The sequence below is a fragment of the Saimiri boliviensis genome, chromosome 11 (assembly GCF_048565385.1).
Source record: "Saimiri boliviensis isolate mSaiBol1 chromosome 11, mSaiBol1.pri, whole genome shotgun sequence".
NCBI lineage: Eukaryota > Metazoa > Chordata > Mammalia > Primates > Cebidae > Saimiri > Saimiri boliviensis.
The window spans coordinates 107,584,505-107,604,937 of NC_133459.1; the positions used below are offsets into that span (position 1 = coordinate 107,584,505).

Sequence of the window (20,433 nt, forward strand, 5' to 3'; positions counted from 1 at the left end):
TATATATGCACATATATACACATATGTATATATATATATGTTTTTTTTGTTTTTTTTTATTTTTGAGATGGAGTTTTGTTCTGTCACCCAAGCTGGAGTGCAATGGCGTGCTCTTGGCTCACTGCAACCTCCACCTCCCAGGTTCAAGCAATTCTCCTGCCTCAGCCTCCCAAGTAGCTGGGATTACAGGTGCATGCCACCATGCGCTGCTAATTTTTGTATTTTTAAGTAGAGATGGGGTTTCATCATGTTGGTCAGGCTGGTCTTGAACCCCTGACCTTGTGATCCGCCCGCCTCAGCCTCCCAAAGTGCTGGGATTACAGGCATGAGCCACCATGCCCGGCGCTTATATTTTTATAAAACAAAATCAAGGAAAATAATATTTAAAGAAAAATATTTTCCCTAAATAAACTCTCCTTCAGATATTCCTTATGATCGAGAACAATCTCATTAACAGTTATTTATCTAAAAATTAGATTAATTAAAACAAATATAGTAGTGTGATAAGTAAAAACCTTTTATCTTGACAACCACATGTATATTCTATCCCTCAGAATTGTGAGAGTTAATGTGGAGAAAGTATATGAGAAGAGCCAGATGGCTGCTACAGGGTACATGTCCAATATTTCAAAAACGTACAGTATAGCAGTCTTTGCTATTTTCCTGCGACTCCTACTAGATGACCATTTGCCCATGATTAGACTCTATTTTCCTCTTTATTATTTCTTCTCCTTCTTATTGCTTCTTTAAGAGTTCACATGCTCTTCCTATCATTATGCCTATTTCTTTTATTTGTTTCCTTTATCCTATTTCTGATAAACTTCTCTTCCTTGGCTTTTACTTATTCTTCAAGCAAGGGAATAAGCAGGGTTTAGAAGGATGGTATTTAATGACATGCCAGATCAGACTCTACACATTTTGAGATAAAGTATATTTTCTCCATTGTAACCCAGGTAGACCTTAGTGGACTGTGATTACATCCACCTAGGGGTGAGCTAAGTGTAGCGATAGTGATGAGGACCAGTGATCAAAATCTGAAGTATTTGATTTCACTTTGATCAGAGTTTATGCTTAAAATTCTGATAATGCTTGACATTTCATCTGAATTTTTAGTTCACGTGACCTAAAATATATGTCATCTAGAGAGTGAAATTACTTCATAGTTTTGATGTGAAAGTCAACTTTTTTTCCACTCCCTGAGAGGGAGTTTTGCTCTTGTTGCCCAGGCTGGAGTGCAGTGGTGCAGTCTTGGCTCACTGCAACCTCCACAACTTCCTGGTTCAAGCAATTCTCCTGCCTCAGCCCCACAAGTAGCTGGGATTACAGGCACCTGCCACCACACCCAGTTAATTTTTGTATTTTTAGTATAGACTGGGTTTCACCATGTTGGCCAGGCTGATCTCGAACTCCTGACCTCAAGTGATCCACTCACCTTGGCTTCCCAAAGTGCTGGGATTACAGGCGTGAGCCACCGCGCCTGGCCAGGTCAACTTTTTAAAACGACAGGGCAGACATACTTTTGCCTTCTAGTTGTGTATCTCTGGTTCATAAGAACTTTTTGTGTTTATGCTTCTATTTTCCTCTATGGTGGGCTGCATCTTAACTGAATGCTGATGAGATGATTTGTCTGTTTACAACTCTCATTTACTTTACAAATGAAACACCCAGTGAAAATAACTGATAAAATACTTACTTTGGTGTTCTCACCTATGTGAAGGGTTAGGAACATGTCTTCTATTCCCATTGCTACAGGAATATAGACTAATGCTATTGCTTCTTGTTTCATTATCATTGTACGGTTTAGATGAAGGTGCAGCAAGATTTAGGGGAGGGCTGCAGAAGGGGATAAAGCTAATACAAAAGTAAAGATAGGTAACTAAATAAAGAAATGCAAGTTCTTCCTTTTTAAAAGCAGCAAATGTTCACCTTCCAGTTCAAAACAAGAGAAAAATGGCATGTTTTTCATAGTCGTGAATACTTAGCACTGAAATAACAGAATACTTACGGTATTACGGTCATTATAATTCATGCAACTAAACAGACATTCTTGCCTTTAGAAAACATTTAATTTGTCATGTTTTAATTGTCATTTAAATCCCTTATTAAGAAAATAGTATTTCTGTAATTTTTTGTCCCTCTTTTGAGTTCTTTCTACTAGGCACTTTTGATGTGTAAAATATCTATCCTTTTTGCAGAGAGACAAGTATACAAATAGTTCAAATTAGGATTAGCAATACTGTGTTATCTGGAAAAAGCTATACCTGTTGTTTTGATATTAATTTATTAATATATTAAATATGTCATATAATTTTCTGGATCTTAGTTTATTTTTTTGTAAAATTTTACCTCTACAATTATTTGAGATTTTATATCTATTTTTGAAATATATAACTATTCATGTACAGTTCTCTAACGTCTATTATATTCATACTTTATGACAGGCATTGTTCAAAGTATTTTAGATATATCATATTAAACATGACAAAAACCTGATGACAAACTATTTCTGTCTCTATTATGCGAGGCATTGTTCAAAGAACTTTAGAGGTATCATAGTAAACATCACAGAAACCTGATGACAAACTCTCTCCATCTATGGCAATAAAAGTGAGCCACAGAGAGTTTGCTCAAGATCAGAAAGCTGGTGGTTACGGTGCTGGAAAGGGAAAAATCATGCACTTAATTGACACATTTATTTATGGCATACTATGTGCCAGTAAGTACTGCTGGGGATCATAGGAAAAAAAAAAGTAAAGTAAACTAAAAACCTCTATCTCTGTGAAGCAGATCATTACCTATTTTACTGATGCTTAAAGACAATCATTCAGTTTAGATATAATAGTTTATTTATCTGACAGTTATAAAGCCCTTTGTTCTTTAGCCAGCTATACAGCAATACAAAAATTTATCACTATACATGCCTACTTTTTATGGAAAAAAAAGTATACACAACATGACTTTCTCAAGGGCTGCTTTCTGCCATACTACATTTCATATTCACAGTCCAGTGTCACAGAGAATAGATTCTCACTAGTGTTGAATATGGAGTTTTTAGTTGAATGTGTAAATGGGACGGTCTTTCAATATTGGGCTTAAATTTTTGTTTAAAAAATATAACTTCTCCATGATTCTGTTGGGATTAAAGGATTCATAGGCCTATTCTTTTAAAATTGGCCTAAGAATATTTAAATAAGATTTGCAAGTGTGCTATGTCGTTTGCTTAACCGGTAGGTAGCATCAGAGATTTTCACTTTTCATTCATACATGTATAAAGTAAAATTACTGCAGCGCATGCTGTTATTACAAACGCCTAGGCTTACAGAGTGTTTGAAATAACTAATAGAAAAATTACAGTAGTACTTTAGGGCACAAGTATACATTCTAAAAGTCTCTCCTTGTTTTCATCTGTTGTTTCAAAGTTTATGAGCTGTGACAAGATCATGAACAATATTTTAACTACAGAAAAGTAATATATTCTCATTATTAATTTTAATGCAGGTTCCACAAGTAAGATGGCAATCTGAAATTCAATTTTATGAGTGTTCCAAGGGAGAAAGTAAAACAGTTAATCTTTGTAATAAAAAATGGTATACAGTATGTACAAACTGTACATATTGCCATAGAGTCAAATTGGCACTCTGTCTCTAGTTAAGAGACATTAAAATAGTTATTAAAATATTTCAATTGATTTTAAATAGTAAACAGACTTCAGTATAAATTTGGTAAACTTTATTTTCTTAAGTAAAAGCCATGACTTATTTTCATATAACCTGTCAATCATAATGCACGCAGTTAAGGTAATATATATTTCCTTTCATTTTGAAACCATTTTTTCCAGGGAAAATATACATTCAATTGCTGTTTTTCTGCATATTTAAAAAATTTTACTTGACTATACATATGAGTACATTTAAAGCCTAAAGTTTTATCATGTTCAACATGTTTGCATACATAATAAAAACACAAATACATTAGAGTTATTTAATGCATACATTCAATATTTTATTCTTTGTTAATATGAATTGAGAGACCATTTACTACTCAGAATTTAGTGCCACGTGCTGCATTCAGTCCAAAAATAATGGTAGAGAACCTAGTGTACTATGAGAGTGTATAAGAAATACTTTGAAGGATCTCATGCTTCTAATTCTCAGAAAAATACAATTCTTTGGTAAGATGGTATATTAGTCCATTTTCAAACTGCTATAAAAGAACTGCCTGAGACTGAGTAATTTATAACGGAAGGAGATTTAATTGATTCACAGTTCAACATGCCTGGGGAAGGCTGAGGAAACTTACTATCATGGCAGAAGGCAAAGGGGAAGCGAGGCACCTTGTTCACAAGTAGGCAGGAAGAAGTTCGGAGCAAAGCGGGAAGAGGCCTTAATAAAACTTCAGATCTCCTGAGAACTCACTCACTGCCATGAGAACAGTATGGGGGAAACTGCCCCATAATTCAGTTGTGCTCACCTAATCTCTCCCTTGGCAAGTGAGGATTACGAGGATTATGGGAATTACAAAGCAAAATGAAATTTCAGTGGGAACACAAAGCCTAATCATATCAGATGGTTATTGATCTGGGTCAAATAAAAAGGCTGGAGTTTTAATAGTACAGGAAAATATCAAAGACTTTCCATGTCAGAAGATAAGTGTGACCAAATATTCAAAGGTAAAAATGGACATATTGTGTCAGACAGACAGTGAGACGTGATATTTTAGGAGAAAATAACGTTCAAAGTAGAATGCTAAAATATAAAGTAAAATATATATATATATATAACTATGTGAGTTGAGTATTTTTCTAGGATGACTGAGGATAAGTGCATTCTCAAAAAAGATGCAGAAACCCAAATGGTATCAGAGTTCAGCATAGGTAAGAAAAAAATATTCAACTTTTGAAGTCAGGAGTGAAGCATGTTGAAAAAGTACCACGGTGTCTCCGGTGAAATGTATTGAAAATTACCAAAACTGAAAACAATTCTTCATTGTTGATGAGAATTTCAAATGAACGTATAAACAATAGTGACAAAGAGCAGAGATTCTTTTTTACTTGTTTTGAGACAGAGTCCTGCTCTGTCACCCAGGCTGGAGTGCAGCAGTATGATCACAACTCACTGCAGCCTTGATCTTCCTGGGCTCAGGTGACCCTCCAGTCCTGAGTAGCTGAAACTACAGCTACATGCCACTATACCTAGACAAATTTTGTAGTTTTATCAGGGAAGGGGTTTCACCATGTTGTCCAGGTCTTGAACTCCTGGCCTCAAACAATCTGCTCACCTTGGCCTCCCAAAGTGCTGGGATTACAGGCATGAGACACAGTGCCCAGCCAAGAGCAGAGATTCTAATGACTTGTGTAGCAAAGGTCAAATAAACTAAATTAATGATGGAGAATGACTATTTGGATAAAGGAGATGAACATTTTCATCAATTCCTTTAAGTTTTTTTGTTTTGTTTGTTTTAGAGAATATTCAACCTATGTGAGCTGTTCTGGTAGAAGTGGTTCTTAAATGGCTATATTTCTTCCATTTATTAAAACTTAGCACAATTCATTGTACCCATGAGTTTTATGGGTACAATGAGTCAAGGAAATTTTCTTTTCACCATTTATAAACCGTTAAGTATTGTTGGAAAAAACTTGGTAGTGAATTAGGGCACACAGACCTTGAGTCTGTGGCCTTTAACTTAAAAATACACAAGTTATGTAGCAATAAAATTGTATTACATATGGAAAGCACATAGATTTAATAATTGGAAGTTAGTAAATTCTCTTAAAATGGACTTCCAACTTTTACCGATTCTCCCCTTTTTTAATTCTAGTCTAGTACTCACCAACTTTACCACAGTCTAGTGTGATATCTTCCTAGGGTAGTCTGAACAGTTGGGATTTAAACAGGATTAAAGAGAGAAAAATTTTATGGACTGACAAATCAAAACTGTACCTCTTTTTATATAGCCAATTACAAATAAAATACTGCAAGAGTTAAATGGAATACTTATTCTAGATTTGATAAAACTAATGGGTAGCAATCCTTTCCTGAGGTTTACAAGTGAGATACTGAACAAAAATGTAGTATAGTCACCTTGTATGTACATTGATTCTCAATAAATTAGCTTTGCAGATTAGTGGAGATTTCTCTTTAGTGGTGTTAATTTTAACCTGAATAGAATTACCCTAGTTGCATCTTCTGTTAATGTGTTTCTGTTACCAAAAAGGAGTACTTTTATTACTGAACTTTTTCTTGCCTCTGTAATTCAAGGGATACCTTCACATTCCTCTCAATGTATAGGCCTTGTTCTTCTTGCTTTTCTTACACACCTTCTGTTCGTTTTTCTTTGTTCCTGACCATCCTCCCAAATAATTAGAGGCAAACATTTGTGTTCTTTTTACTCTCAGGGTTTCTTATTGTGAATGTACAACCTTAAGAGGATTCTGTTATTTTTTTCTTCTGCACTGACTTCCAGAATAATTCACCAGGAGCCTGTTACCTAGTTAACAGTCATACAACTTGTGGTTGGCTATTTTTTTCATAAAATATTTTAATATTAAATTAGTTTCTTATAGCTCAGAAATTCCACTTTTGTTTATATGAAGCTTAAATTTCACAATTTCTTTAGCGATATTTTTGGCAATGTCTCTCCAAATTATTTCTATCACCTAAGTTTAAAATACCCCGTAATTACAAACATTGATATCCTCATTAAAAAGAAGCAATGGGTGGCTTTGTCAAGAAATGAGAGCAGAGTTATATGATTCTGGGAAGGACGGTTAAATTCTTGCAGCCAGAGATTCCTCATTTTTAAAACTGAGACGCTACAGCAGCTCTATCAACTACCTGGAATTGTTGTGAGAATAAAATAAGATGAAACTTAAACTGATCTGTAAATTGTAAAGCACTATGTTAATACAAGTTATTGCTATGATTACCATTTTTTATCAGATGTAATTAGTTTCCTAGTTAATAAAAATACAAATTAGATCAAAGTCAATAATGCATATTTGTATAATAAAATGATTTCAGCTGGGCGTGGTGGCTCATGCCTGTAATCCCAGCACTTTGGGAGGCTGAGGTGGGTGGATCATGTCAGGAGATCGAGACCATCCTTGCTAACATGGTGAAACACTGTCTCTACTAAAAATACAAAAAATTAGCCCAGCATGGTGACATGAACCTGTAGTCCCAGCTATTCGGGAGGCTGAGGCTGGAGAATTGCTTTAACCGGGAAGGCAGAGGTTGCAGTGAGCCAAGGCTGTGCCACTGCACTACAGCCTGGATGACATCTCAAAAAATAAAATAAAATAAAATAAAAATAAGTAAGTAATGAAAGCATAAAATGATTTCTAGTATATGAGAAATATAATAGTAGAAAATGAGTTAAAGTAATATCTTTTCCAGCTACTATAAACAATTTTCTCTATGAAATTTGAAATGATGTTATTATCTAAGTGTATTAATTATTAAGGAAAATACTACACTTATATTTTCTAATTTTTACTTATAGAAAAAAATATTTACATTTATTTATAAAATAAAAAGATAAATTATAATTTAATCACCCCTGAGAATCTAAAGACAAAATTTTTATCTTTTATTAACTAAAATTGGAAGTAGCAATAGACTGATTATATCTGAGCTTTACATAACTTAGTATATACGTTTGCATTTCTTTTATTCTTGTTTAAATAATGTTTTCTTAAATTGTTAGTATAGATGATTACTATAAAGGTAATATCTATGTGATTATTTTTCAAAAATCTGTATATATATGAGGTTTTTTAAAAAAGCAAACCAGTTAAAAACATAACATCTTTCTTGAAACTCAGTTAAAAATCCTAATCAGATTCAAATTATCTCATCAGTGTTTATAAGACCCAATGGTCCTACTAACTCTAAGATTAAATTAAGGGCTTATTCTATATGAAAACGTCCAAACTTTAGGATAGTGACTATCAAATGTTATTATGTAAAAAATTATATGTGTAGCTTAATGCAAAGATTTCTGAACCCATTTTTTGGATTTCAAAATATTGATTCAGCAAATTTGAAGTGCCCCGAAATAATTTCAAGAAACCCTAGTCTAGGGATTGTTTTCTACCAATTCATTATAATACAGGGAGAAATTTATGTAGGAGGTTATTAGAAATATGATTTATAAAACATGCTCAGTTATGGACACTTAAATGAAAAAGGAAACTAAATAAATATTAAATACATCTAATTTTGAAGTATTTTTTCATCTCATCAATATTTTCTAACCTCAACACCTATGCTTAATATTGGGACTGGAAATTGATATCTCAAATAGTGGATACAACTTTTTCTCTTTGAGATCTTAAAATCGTCTAAGCTCTAAATGTTACTTTAACATAATTTACTAGACTGTAATAAGTTATTGTTAAATAAGTGATTTTTTATCTATATATACATATATAATTGCACTTTGGGTTCTGGGGTACATGTGAAGAACATGCAGGATTGTTGCATAGGTACATACATGGCAGTGTGGTTTGCTGCCTCCATCCCCATCACCTATATCTGGCATTTCTCCCTATGTTATCCCTCCCCAAATCCCTACTGTCCCTCACCTTTTTCCCCCTCAACAGACCTCAGTGTGTGATGCTCCCCTCCCTCTCTCCAGGTGTTCTCATTGTTCAACACTCACCTATGAATAAGAACATGCAGTGTTTGATTTTCTGTTCTTGTGTCAGTTTTCTGAGAATGATGGTTTCCAGTTTCATCCATGTCCCTACAAAGGACATGAACTCATTATTTTTTTATGGCTGAATAGTATTTTGTGGTGTATATGTGCCACATTTTCCCTATCCAGTCTGTCATTGATGGGCATTTGGGTTGGTTCCAAGGCTTTGCTATTATAAACAGTGCTGCAGTGAACATGCATGTGTATGTGTCTTTATAATAGAATGATTTATAATTTTTTGGATATATACCCATTAATTGATAGCTGGGTCAAATGGAATTTCTATTTCTAGGTCCTTGAGGAATCGCCGCACTGTCTTCCATAATGGTTCTTATTTAATTATTCTTTATTAATGAAATATTTCTTTTCTTGTGTACTAGGGCTCACCAGGAGAACGTGGGTCAGCAGGTACAGCTGGCCCAATCGGTTTACCAGGGCGCCCGGGACCTCAGGGTCCTCCTGGTCCAGCTGGAGAGAAAGGTGCTCCTGTAAGTAATGTGTAGGAGAAAATATATTATGCTGCTACCCTGTATAAATTATCACTTTTTATTCAAGAATATTAGCTTTTCATACACCACTACATTCTCTCTGCATATGTGTCTGGCATATAAATACACTAGCTTGTATACATATAATTGAATTTCAAATTCAATTAAATGAGATGACATTTTTCTACACTTTATGAAACCCTAATACCTGTGACCGAGTTGGATAAAAGGCTTCTCATTTTGCTTTTCTAAAAAAAAAAAAAAAAAATTGTGAGTTTTTTATTAACACTATGCCTTGCTGCTTTATATTAGAAGAATGTGAACTTTTTACACCTGTTGCAATACAAATTCAGTTTCAAGCATTTCCATAGTCTGTAAATGAAACCAGCAGAAAGTAGCTGTGCCACTCATGTAATTTGAGATTTGATCACCAGTGAGCGAGATGGGGAATAGCTGACCAATTATTTCATCTAATATTTACTGGATTTTAACATTTTATACATTTTTTATTTACATGACTATGGACTCTATTCTACTCAATAGATTTAGATTTCTTTGTTAAGATTTCATCTCTATTTTTGTTCATGCTTTTGATATGATTGTATTTTTTTAATGATTCTCTCTTCCTGCAAGATTAAAACTCATACTGATTTGCTAAATGTAGATAAAAAGTGTTGGCTCTGATACACAAAAATATAAGTTTAATATTTTAGTATACTGATAAGTGTTGACATATAAAATTAAGCTTAAGCTTATGTTAAAAAATACTTCTCTGTTACTAAGACTTCAGTTTTAGCAAGTTGTTTCACTTTCATTATTTATGCATTTTCTCTATTACTCTGTGATACGATTCCAGTGTTTCTGTTTTAGACCATTTTGTGCAGCTTTAACAGAATATAACAGACTGGGTAATTTAAAGCAAACAGAAAGGTATTGGCTCATGGTTCTGGTGGATGGAAAGTCCAAGATAGTAGGACCATATCTGCCAAAGGACTTCTTGCCACATCATCCTGTGGTAGAAGGACGAAGAGAGGGCTAGAGAGAGAGAGAGTAAAAAGAAGACAACTTTCCCTTGTTGCAATGAACCTGCTAATGCAATAACAACATTAATTCATTTCACTTTACCCTCATGGCCTAATCAGCTTTCATTATGCCCCACTCCTCAACACTTTTGCATTGGGAATTAAGTTTCCAACACATGCTCTTTTGGTGACACATTAAACTGTAGCAGTTCACAAATTATATATATATATACACATTTGTTTCCTGTAATCCATTACCTTTCAGAAAGAATTAAGAGTGTTGGAATGGGGCCATTCCACCTGTGGCTAGAACTTTTAGGTGACAGAAAAAGCATTTTTAATATACTGAGAATTTTTCCTAAGAAAATATATTTTATAGTGTATAATGTACTGGGAGAACATAGAAAATAAATTCAGGTCTTTTAATGCAAATTAATTTAAAAATAGAGGAAGCACATATTTTGCACAATACATTAAAGAATGCATACATGGAAAATAGATATAAATTGGTTTTTATGCAAATTGAGATTATACTAATTAGATAAATCAAGATTTCTGTGAAGATAGTATATTGAATGGTAGGTTTTAAAGTGGATAAATACCTTGGCTTTATGAAGACTAAGTAAATCACTGAAATAAAGATCAGAACATGAAAAAGCAGTGAAATTGATAATAAGAAATTAATTGAGTGAGACAGATGGAAAAGTATATGACAGGAGCCTTTGTAAGAGCCAGAATTCAGGCCTGGATTTTGTTAATTGGTGATATCATAACTAAGAAAAGCAAAAGGGAATGCCTTGCTTACCCAACCTCTTTCAGTTACCCCAACCAAGGACAACTCCAGGATGTTCATTCCATTTTCTATTAGCCAAATTAGCTATTTAGAATAACTAAGAGTAGACAGTGTATTCTTAGTATTATACTTTTGAAGGAGGTGTCTGCTTAGGGACAGCAGCATAAAGTGGTAATAAGAGTGTTCAGTGAAAGTTGTCATAAATATCCATGCAGAGATTTAGTAAAAACTGATAAAAATGTTTGGCAACATGTTAGATCTAGCCATTTACTTCTTCCTCTTCCCAAATATAAAATTTTAGATCTTACCTTTGCTGAGCAGCTTGTGTTATAAAAATTTCATACAATTATCAGCAGGTTTACACTTATATTAAAGAAAAGACAAAATGGGGCCTGTGAAAGATAAGCCCTGGATCCACCCACCTATCAACCCTGCTTCCTGGAATGGAGAAATGTCCTAATTAGTATCCCTATCTTAATCAGCTAGATTAGAAACTCCAGGAGGTGAGTCTGGAAAGCAGACAAGAAGAAAGGAGCTAAAACTTCTTCCAACTTAATTCCATTGGTAGAACATTTTGTTAGGGAAAATGACTCTTATAGAAACCTATCAATTAGTTCTTGGATGCCAGAATTACAGATAAGAAGCTATTTTAACTATGCATCTATTTGGAGGACAATTGTAGAAATTGTGGGGGAAGCTAGATCTAAAACACAGTGAAGTCAGTGCACTAACTATAACTGAATTAAGCAATAGCAGTTTGATATTTTAGGAAAAATGTGCTCTAAATACTTATTTACAATTTCTAGCATGTGTGTGTGTATGATTGCAGAGACAATAATCAGTGCCAGGACTGTAAACCTGGAAGTCATTTAAAATAAGAGTTATGTTTAAAAGCGTATTATTGGTTTACCATGTGATGTGATGTTGAGGGAGGAAAATGGAAATCTGGACTCAATCTTAATGGAGAATTGTAATGGGTGTAAGTTCTGAAAGCATCTAGCAAGAGGGAGAAATAGTCCATGGGGTGTGTGTGTGTGTGTGTGTGTGTGTGTGTCTCCAGAGGCATGCCGTCGAACAGAACAAGAGATAAAAGAGTCCCCTTTTGGTGGATGTTGTACAAGATCAAGAATAGTGAAATATGAAAGACAAACGAATAAAGAAGCCAGGGTTCTACCTGCTGGGCATTTATAGCTTTAGGTTAATTCTAAATTGATTCAAAAAGAAAAAGTGGACTATAGAGGAGTGGTACAGGGACATGTAAATCACCTCAAGCAGGGCATGGAACCCAAAGAAAATTGAGAGGTTTGTGGAAGCACTAACAGGATTGAATGCATTGCCTCGTTATTATTATTATCGGGTGGTGCATATATTTATCTACTTTATCAATAATAAGAAAATAATCATTGGAAGAGTTAAGGAGTTAAAGAAATTAGAGTAAACTAAAGTTGCCTACTTGGAGACAACCAGAAGTGGGTTGGGAGCTAGCCCTATCATTTATTTAGCTCGTGATATGGATTAAATTCTTTAACATCAAAACCTCTGTTTTCTCATCTCCGAAAAGAAGATGGCTGTCTCTGAAAAGAAGATAATCACAGTATTTTTTGAGGACTAGATAAAATTATAGTTCTAAATTACTTTTCAGAATTGTGATAAGTGTGATAAATGTTCAGAGTAATCATTAGTAGTAGTAGTAGTAGTATCATTACCATCAGTGTGTGAACCAGCGCTACCATAAAAAAGGATGAAATAAACCGAGAATAAATACATGAATGAGCTATTGAGGAAGGAGTGATGGATTTTGTAATGAAAGTTGTGGGTGTGAGTACAGGTTAAATATAAGACAGTGCCAAGTCAAACAAAGGACATGGGGATGTTTAGCTCATTCTATCAATTTATAAGGTAAGATTTAGTTATTAATGTAAGTGGAATGTTAGAAGTGGTAAAATAAAGACCGACTGTAAGGAGAGATGAATGTTTTCAGTAGTTATGTAGATTGTAGGCCAAGAGATACATAATGGAGGAAGAATTATGTCATCTTGAGGAATTAATATAGAGTTAAGAATTAAATTAGAGTTTAAGAATTTGGATTTAAATTTAGAGTTTAGGAATTAAATTACAATATAAATTTAGAGTGGTATAGAGAGCAGTTGAATTTCTCCTGACACCACACAGACCAGGATCAGAAGAAATAAATGTCAGCTGATTTCTGGCTAGAGATTAGGTGCACTGTAATGAAGACAGATGAGAATATATCTGCCTTATTTATAGGAAACCTTATACAAAAGAATTGACTTTTAGAATTAAGCCTAGCAAGGAAATTCCAATTAAGGGGTACTTTCTGAATCAACTATTGTATTTAATATAGTGAAGTTTACTGTGAACAGCATAGCATATCCTGTGAGTATTAATAGGTTTGAAATATTATAATATTTGTTGGAATAAAATACAAGGTCTCCAGAGTGACATCAGGGGTATGCCTCATATAATAATTATCACACCCCTGTAAAAAAACAAGAACAGATGGAACACAGGAAAGTAATAAATTAGTTAACAATTTAATTTTGTTTTATGGATATTGCTACTTTTGTTGTTATTAAGTAACTTAGCAACAGTTCTTTAAGTGGCTACTCTGTTCCACTGGCTAGAGATATATAATAGGATGCAAAATCAGACACAGTTCCTACCCTCACCTAGTTTATTATCTGATAGGGCAATTTGATAATAAGCAAAGAATCACTAAATACATATATAATGACAAACTCAGGTTACTGATAGGAAGTGAATATAGTGGTATGTGTCAGATTATGGTAGAGACTACTGCTAAAAATGGGGCCTTTCCCTTCTCATTGATGGGGAAATGTAAAAGATGAGAAGGAATTAGCTATGCAAAGAGTTCTCATAGGGGCCTTCCAGGCCAGAGGAATAAAATGTGCTGAGGCCATGCCGCAGAAAGGGGCATGGCATCAGATTTAAGGGACTGAGAAAAAGGTACGGAAGGTTTAGAATGCAGAGAGCAAGGATTAGGGGAAGCGAGGTATGTTTGGGCAGATAGCTGGAGCTAGATCTTGGTAGGCTGCACTAAGCAATGAAGTCTTTATCTTAGGAAAAGTAAATTGACCTAAGAATGTAGGTAACATGATCTGATTGGCTTTCTGGATACAGTGTGATGAATAGATTGGAAGGAACTAAGAATACATATGGGAAAAGGCAGGAGGGTTTTTCAGTAGCTCAGAACAAGGATACCAGTATTTTAGAATAAGGTGTCAGTGGTGGAGATGAAGTAAATTATTCAAGAGATAATTAAGAGATAAAATATGTAAAACTAAGTCGTTTTAAAGGAGCAGGAGATGTTAAGGGAAGTGAGGGAAAGTGGTGTGATGAAAAGGCAAAACCTAATGACTTGTAGATTCCCAGCTTGTGTAACAGGAGGACAGAAAGGAACTCTGAATGCAATTAAGAATATTGTCTTTTGCAAAACTGTTGAAAATTTGACTTTTAGAATATAATTTATTTTAAACTATGAAAAGATGTTTTATTGGAAATAGAAGTTGTGTTCATTATCTTGGCACTTTTTAAAAAATTACACAATATAGATAAAGTTAAACATGAAAGTAATACCATTTTTAAAAATCAGGACAACCAAAACAAATACAGAGAAAGCTAAGTCTTCTTATTTTAATTCCATAAAAATGACAGTGATTGAAAATATCAAAATCTAGGAACATTCTTTATTTTTTTTCTTTTTTTTTTTTTTTTTTTATAAAGACAGGGTTTCACCATGTTGGTCAGGCTGGTCTTACACTCCGGACCTCAGGTGATCCACCCGCCTTGGCCTCCAAAGTGCTTGGATTACAAGCGTGAGCCACCTTGCCCAGCTGACTAAATCTAGGAACATTCTTAAAGCCTTTCTTAAAAATAAGAAAGTTACATGTGAAATATAGAAAGCATATTGCAAAGTGGGGCGTATGAGCAAGTGTGTTTTACAGTTTCTAAGCCCTAAGACCCATTGCTCTTTCAGTGGCACTAAGGAAAAGGAGTAGAGGCTCAACAAAGTTTTGCAAACATCAGGGATCTGATTTTTCAATATATAATACTTGCATGCTTGGAAGAAAAATTCTAAGTTGGGTCCTAATTATTTTTGTGGACCACAGCCTAAGAGTCATAAGTGATTTTAAAAGAATAGTATTCTTAGTCACAAATGAAGGTAGGGATCATGTATCATTTATTCTTTAAAATGTTTTTCTAAAAACAAATAAACAATTTGTCTTGTCAAATATAGAAGCTAGATTATTACTCCTGTAGCTGAACTTCAAAACTGTAAAATTAATGATCTTTGGATATTCAATACAGGGAGAAAAAGGTCCTCAAGGGCCTGCAGGGAGAGATGGAGTTCAAGGTCCTGTTGGTCTCCCAGGGCCAGCTGGTCCGGCTGGCTCCCCTGGGGAAGATGGAGACAAGGTTGGTATTCATTATTCACTTTAGTAGATCCTGTGACAAAGCTTAATTTTTGTCAAGAATTCTAGAATTAATCTTTATGATTAGGTGCCAGAGGAAAGGTTACCTTTTTCAAAGTTTCACACACATTTTTTTCATATGCTCAAAAGTTTTATTTAAGAGGTTCAGAATGAGTGTCTGTTCCATAAAATAGTATGCGATACATAAACATGAAAATCAATTAAAAGAACAATAGTAGTGAGAAAAATTAGTAGATGCCAAAATTTATTTATTTTTTAAAATGTCCTTCTGAAATCGATATAAAATAAAAAATAATTAATAACGTATATCTTTAAGTCTCATGTCTTGGATATTGCACAATAAAAGTTAAGAATGAGTTACGTATTTACTTGATAATCCTGTTAATATTTAGCAACATGTAAGTACAGACTCTAAGCTCCTGATTCCAAATGTATGGCTGTGTATTAAATGTTTTAATTTAATATATTATTACATTACTTTAAGATAGTATTTAAAAATTTGTAAACCAGCACTCTGATAATGTGCATCATTTTAGCATTTGGAAAATTAGCAGAAACGTATTTTTTGTTATTTTGTTTGTTTGTTTTTATTTTTATTTTTTACTTTTTTGAGAGATGGAATCTTGCTTTGTTACCCAGGCTGGAGTGCAGTGGCGCAACATGGTACACTACGTCCTCAACCCCCTGGGTTCAAGCCATCCTCCCACCTCAGCTTCCCAAAGAGCTGAGACTACAGACATGCCTCATCATGTGCAACTAACTTTTATAAAACATTTTTTTTTTTTTTTGGTAGGACAGGGGTCTCATTATGCCTCCCAGGCTGATCTCAAACTCCAGGACCCAAGCTAACTTTTCACCTCAAACTCCCAAAATGCTAGGATTATAGGAGTAAGTAAGACCCAGTGCCTGGCTAGTAAAGTACTTTTTGATTAATGTGTAATTACAGATTTTATAAATCAGCGTACTTCCATTATCAGTTTACACAGGTAATATTTGAGAAAAAAATTGATTTTTTAATTGTAAATTTAGTTGTAGTATTCTTTGAAGTTAAATTGACTTGTCTTTAGCATATTGGTCAATACTAGAAAGCTAAAAGCAGAAGGAACTCAAGATTTTGCATTTTAAACAGTGACATTGCCGGGCGCGGTGGCTCAAGCCTGTAATCCCAGCACTTTGGGAGGCCGAGGCGGGTGGATCACGAGGTCGAGAGATCGAGACCATCCTGGTCAACATGGTGAAACCCCATCTCTACTAAAAGTGCAAAAAATTAGCTGGGCATGGTGGCGCGTGCCTGTAATCCCAGCTACTCAGGAGGCTGAGGCAGGAGAATTGCCTGAACCCAGGAGGCGGAGGTTGCGGTGAGCCGAGATCGCGCCATTGCACTCCAGCCTGGGTAACGAGAGCGAAACTCCGTCTCAAAATAAAATAAAATAAAATAAAAAATAAAAATAAACAGTGACATTACACTCTGGCATGTAATTATATTAAACATAAAATTTAACCGTTTGATAATCATTAAGACAATACAATGGCATGTTAGAGATAAACTCTAACTCAGATTTTTCAATCACAGGGTGAAATTGGTGAACCAGGGCAAAAAGGCAGCAAAGGTGACAAAGGAGAAAATGTGAGTTTCCTGCTTCTTACCGAGAGACCATTACTTATTCAACACCTTTTACTATTTATCATTGGTGTTTTTATATAGTGTTTCTTACTTTCCTAGCTAAAACTCATAATATCAATACTATGTTCCCTCTGCAGTTATATAATTCTATGATTTTATATACTTCTGTGAAGTTTTCTATTTATTAAGTAAAGTATGATCATTTTAGGCCATTATTTAGAACTCTGCTCTAGCAAATGAAAGAGTAAAATAATGAAATAATCTTTTTTGTATGACTATGAGAAATTATACATACATATATTGACCAAAAGTAATATCATTGCTATGTTCTACCTATATACAAATTGATAACTCATTCCCATATATTATAAGTACTTAGTTTATAATTTTTTCTTTAAATCATGAAACTTCAAAATAATTTCGGTTTCTCAGTCAAATGGTGTGTTTGCTCTTATTTTTATGATGTTATTCTTTAGTCATTACCAGTTTACATTCTCTTTAAATTATGTATTTTTAAAATGTCCTCCTTCTTAAATAAAACATATTAGACGATGATACTGTCATATGCTTCAGCACTTCCTTACTAATTTATACTCTCTAAAGAATATCTATGGACATTATTATTTAAGTTCTTTATTTTCACTTTTTTTCCCCTTTAAGTGTTCATATATTCACTCTCTAATAGAAACATAAATTGGGGGAGTACAGAGATATGTCCTTCAATTATTTTTTTTCACCTAGTATAGTAGTTTATACATTATCCACAGAAATTTGTTTATAACAGACCAGTTTGCTTCTATTTTGTGATCCATCAGTCTGATGCTTTTAGGGTTGGAATTACTGCCTACTTCAACACATAACTGAGGTTTCTATTAGAATTGATTGAATCTAAATTGAAGAGTTACCAAAGTCTTATGAGATGAATTTTTCTAACTAAAAAGAAAACTCTAGAATTAAAATAAAAACAGCTTGTAGTAATAATTGTAGTATTTAATGCATAACAGGCTCTGAGTTCATTTTTATATCCAGTATAACAAAACATCAATAATTAGGTGATAGCAGTGATACTCTGGATCTATGCTGTAAAATTATGGCAAGAAATTGTGTACAGAAAACTGGCTGCATATGTTTGGTGCAGTTAGTATTGACTATAAATTTACAAAATGTATCTTGGTGTCTGTCTTAGCCTGTTTTTGGTTGCTATAAAGGAATACCCAAGGCTGGGTAATTTACAAGGAAGATAGGGTTATTTGGCTTACAGTTCAGCAGGTTGTACAAAGAAGCCTGGGGCTGGCATCAGCTTGGATTATGATGAGGGCTTTTGCATTGTGTCAAAACATGGCAGAGAAGTTCAAAGGGGAAGCAAGCCTGAATAAAAATGGACCAGACCCCACAGGAGTGCTGATTTTAAAACAAGCCTTTTTCACGGGAACTAATTCATTCCTTCAAATACCTGTTCAATCTCCCCAGAGCAAGAACTCAATCATTATGCAGCTATTCCTGATGGATCCACCTTAAGAAGCCAACTCCAACATTGGGAATTAAATTTCAACATGAGTTTTAGTGGGGACATACCATATCCAAAGGATAGCAGTAAATGACTTTAGATTCCATTTAGATTTCCTAATAATAAATAAATACTATTGATTTAATTAGACTATCTTATACACTAGATTATCTTATACACCTATACCACATTTTAAAGTTTTATTTACTCCTTAAATGCGGTGCTAAAATGACTGCATGACCATTATTTAGGCCAGCAAGTCTCGAATATTTTTACCTCAGGACCCTTGTGTACTCTGAAAGGTTTTTGAGGAGCCCATAAAGCTTTTGTCTATGTGGGTTACTATTACATGAATTAAAACTAATATGTTTTAAATATGTACTTATTGATTCCTTTAAAATTAAGAATAATAAGCCCAAAGCACTTTTTATAAAAAAGCTATATTTTTCCAAATAAAAATATATAATCCCAAGAGTAGCATTGTTACATTTGTTTTGTCTAGCTTAACAGAAGAAACTCTATTCTCATATCTAGTTTAGCTTGTGGCTACATGCTTTTTTTGGTTGAAAGCATGAAGAAAATCCAGGCTCACATAAATATGCCTTTCAAAAGGGAGGAGCATTTTCAATACCTTTTCAGATAATATTGAATATTCTTTGGTTTTACATAGAAATTTTATAAGTGATAGTTTTTATTAAAGGTCAGTTGTGCAACAGAATCTAAAATGAAAACTGTGAGCTTTTTGTGCTATTACGTTATATTCCACTGCTCTATCTTGCACTTTAATGACCCTTTTTCATACATAAATTTGTAATATATTTTATTGATCATTTGGAAATTATTGGTTTACTGGATAAGGTCTTCAAAGTATTGACACAATGCTTTATGCAATATCAATATCATAGGAAAATACTTTCAGACTGGGAAGGTATAAAGCCTGCAATGGCAGATGGGAGATTTCCAAAATTCTAATTCTTGCTTTAAAGTTTAAACATTATTGATAGTAAATACTGTCAGTTGTTTTCTTTGAAATCCAAGGCTTCTTTTATTTTGAATAACATCTGCCAAAATCATAGTTATTATTTATAACTGATTATTTATAATCACAATTATTTATATCTATGATTATTTATAATCACAGATATTTGTAACTATGATTATTTATAATCATAGTTTTTCTGTCAGCTGCTCCTTCAAGTAAAAATGATGCTTTATGTAAAACTTAGTGTTCCATGTAAAAGTTCAGCCTGCATCTCAAACTATAATCCAAGTGTTTATTTGTTTTTTTGTTTTTTTGTTTTTGTTTTTTTTAGACAGGCACTGTATTTCAGTATGAGGCAAAAATGCTTTATGTATGTTTTCCATTTGAAAAGACACATATTCAAGGTCAATATTTAATAATATTAATAATTTTCAAAGTCTCATCAATACAATTACATCCATGACATTCTTAGATGGAGCAGCCATTTTTGTGTTGACCAAGAGTATATTGTGATAAAATACAATGAATACTATTACAAATGGTAGCTACAGACATGATTAGTGCTAAGTTACCAGCAATTTTATTCACCATGGATTTTGCATCAGTGATGCAAAAGTCTACATAGTATAAAAGACGAAAAATGCCTTGCTGTTGTTATGAGAAGAGTTATGAACTAGCAGAATTCTGAAAGGGTCTCAAGAACTCCCAGTGGCCCATGAAGCAGATTTTCAGAATCTTGCTTTAGCAGTTCCCCCACAAGTAGTAGTCGTGATATAGAACAATAAAGTTCAATGACCCTTTTATTTCTTTAATGCCTGAATCTTTTATATTGCTTGACTAGTTAT

At 33.8% G+C, this 20,433-nt stretch overlaps 1 protein-coding gene across 3 annotated transcripts in view; it reads left to right on the forward strand.

Annotated features, from left to right (window-relative positions):
• Positions 1-20,433, forward strand: part of COL11A1 (collagen type XI alpha 1 chain) — a 215,055-nt gene that overhangs the window by 141,424 nt on the left and 53,198 nt on the right. For all 3 annotated transcript variants that reach the window (XM_074381332.1, XM_074381331.1, XM_003933240.4), the window contains 3 exons: positions 9,078-9,185; positions 15,351-15,458; positions 17,049-17,102. In XM_074381332.1, coding sequence (XP_074237433.1) covers positions 9,078-9,185; positions 15,351-15,458; positions 17,049-17,102 — 270 coding nt within the window. The remainder of the gene's footprint in view (positions 1-9,077; positions 9,186-15,350; positions 15,459-17,048; positions 17,103-20,433) is intronic.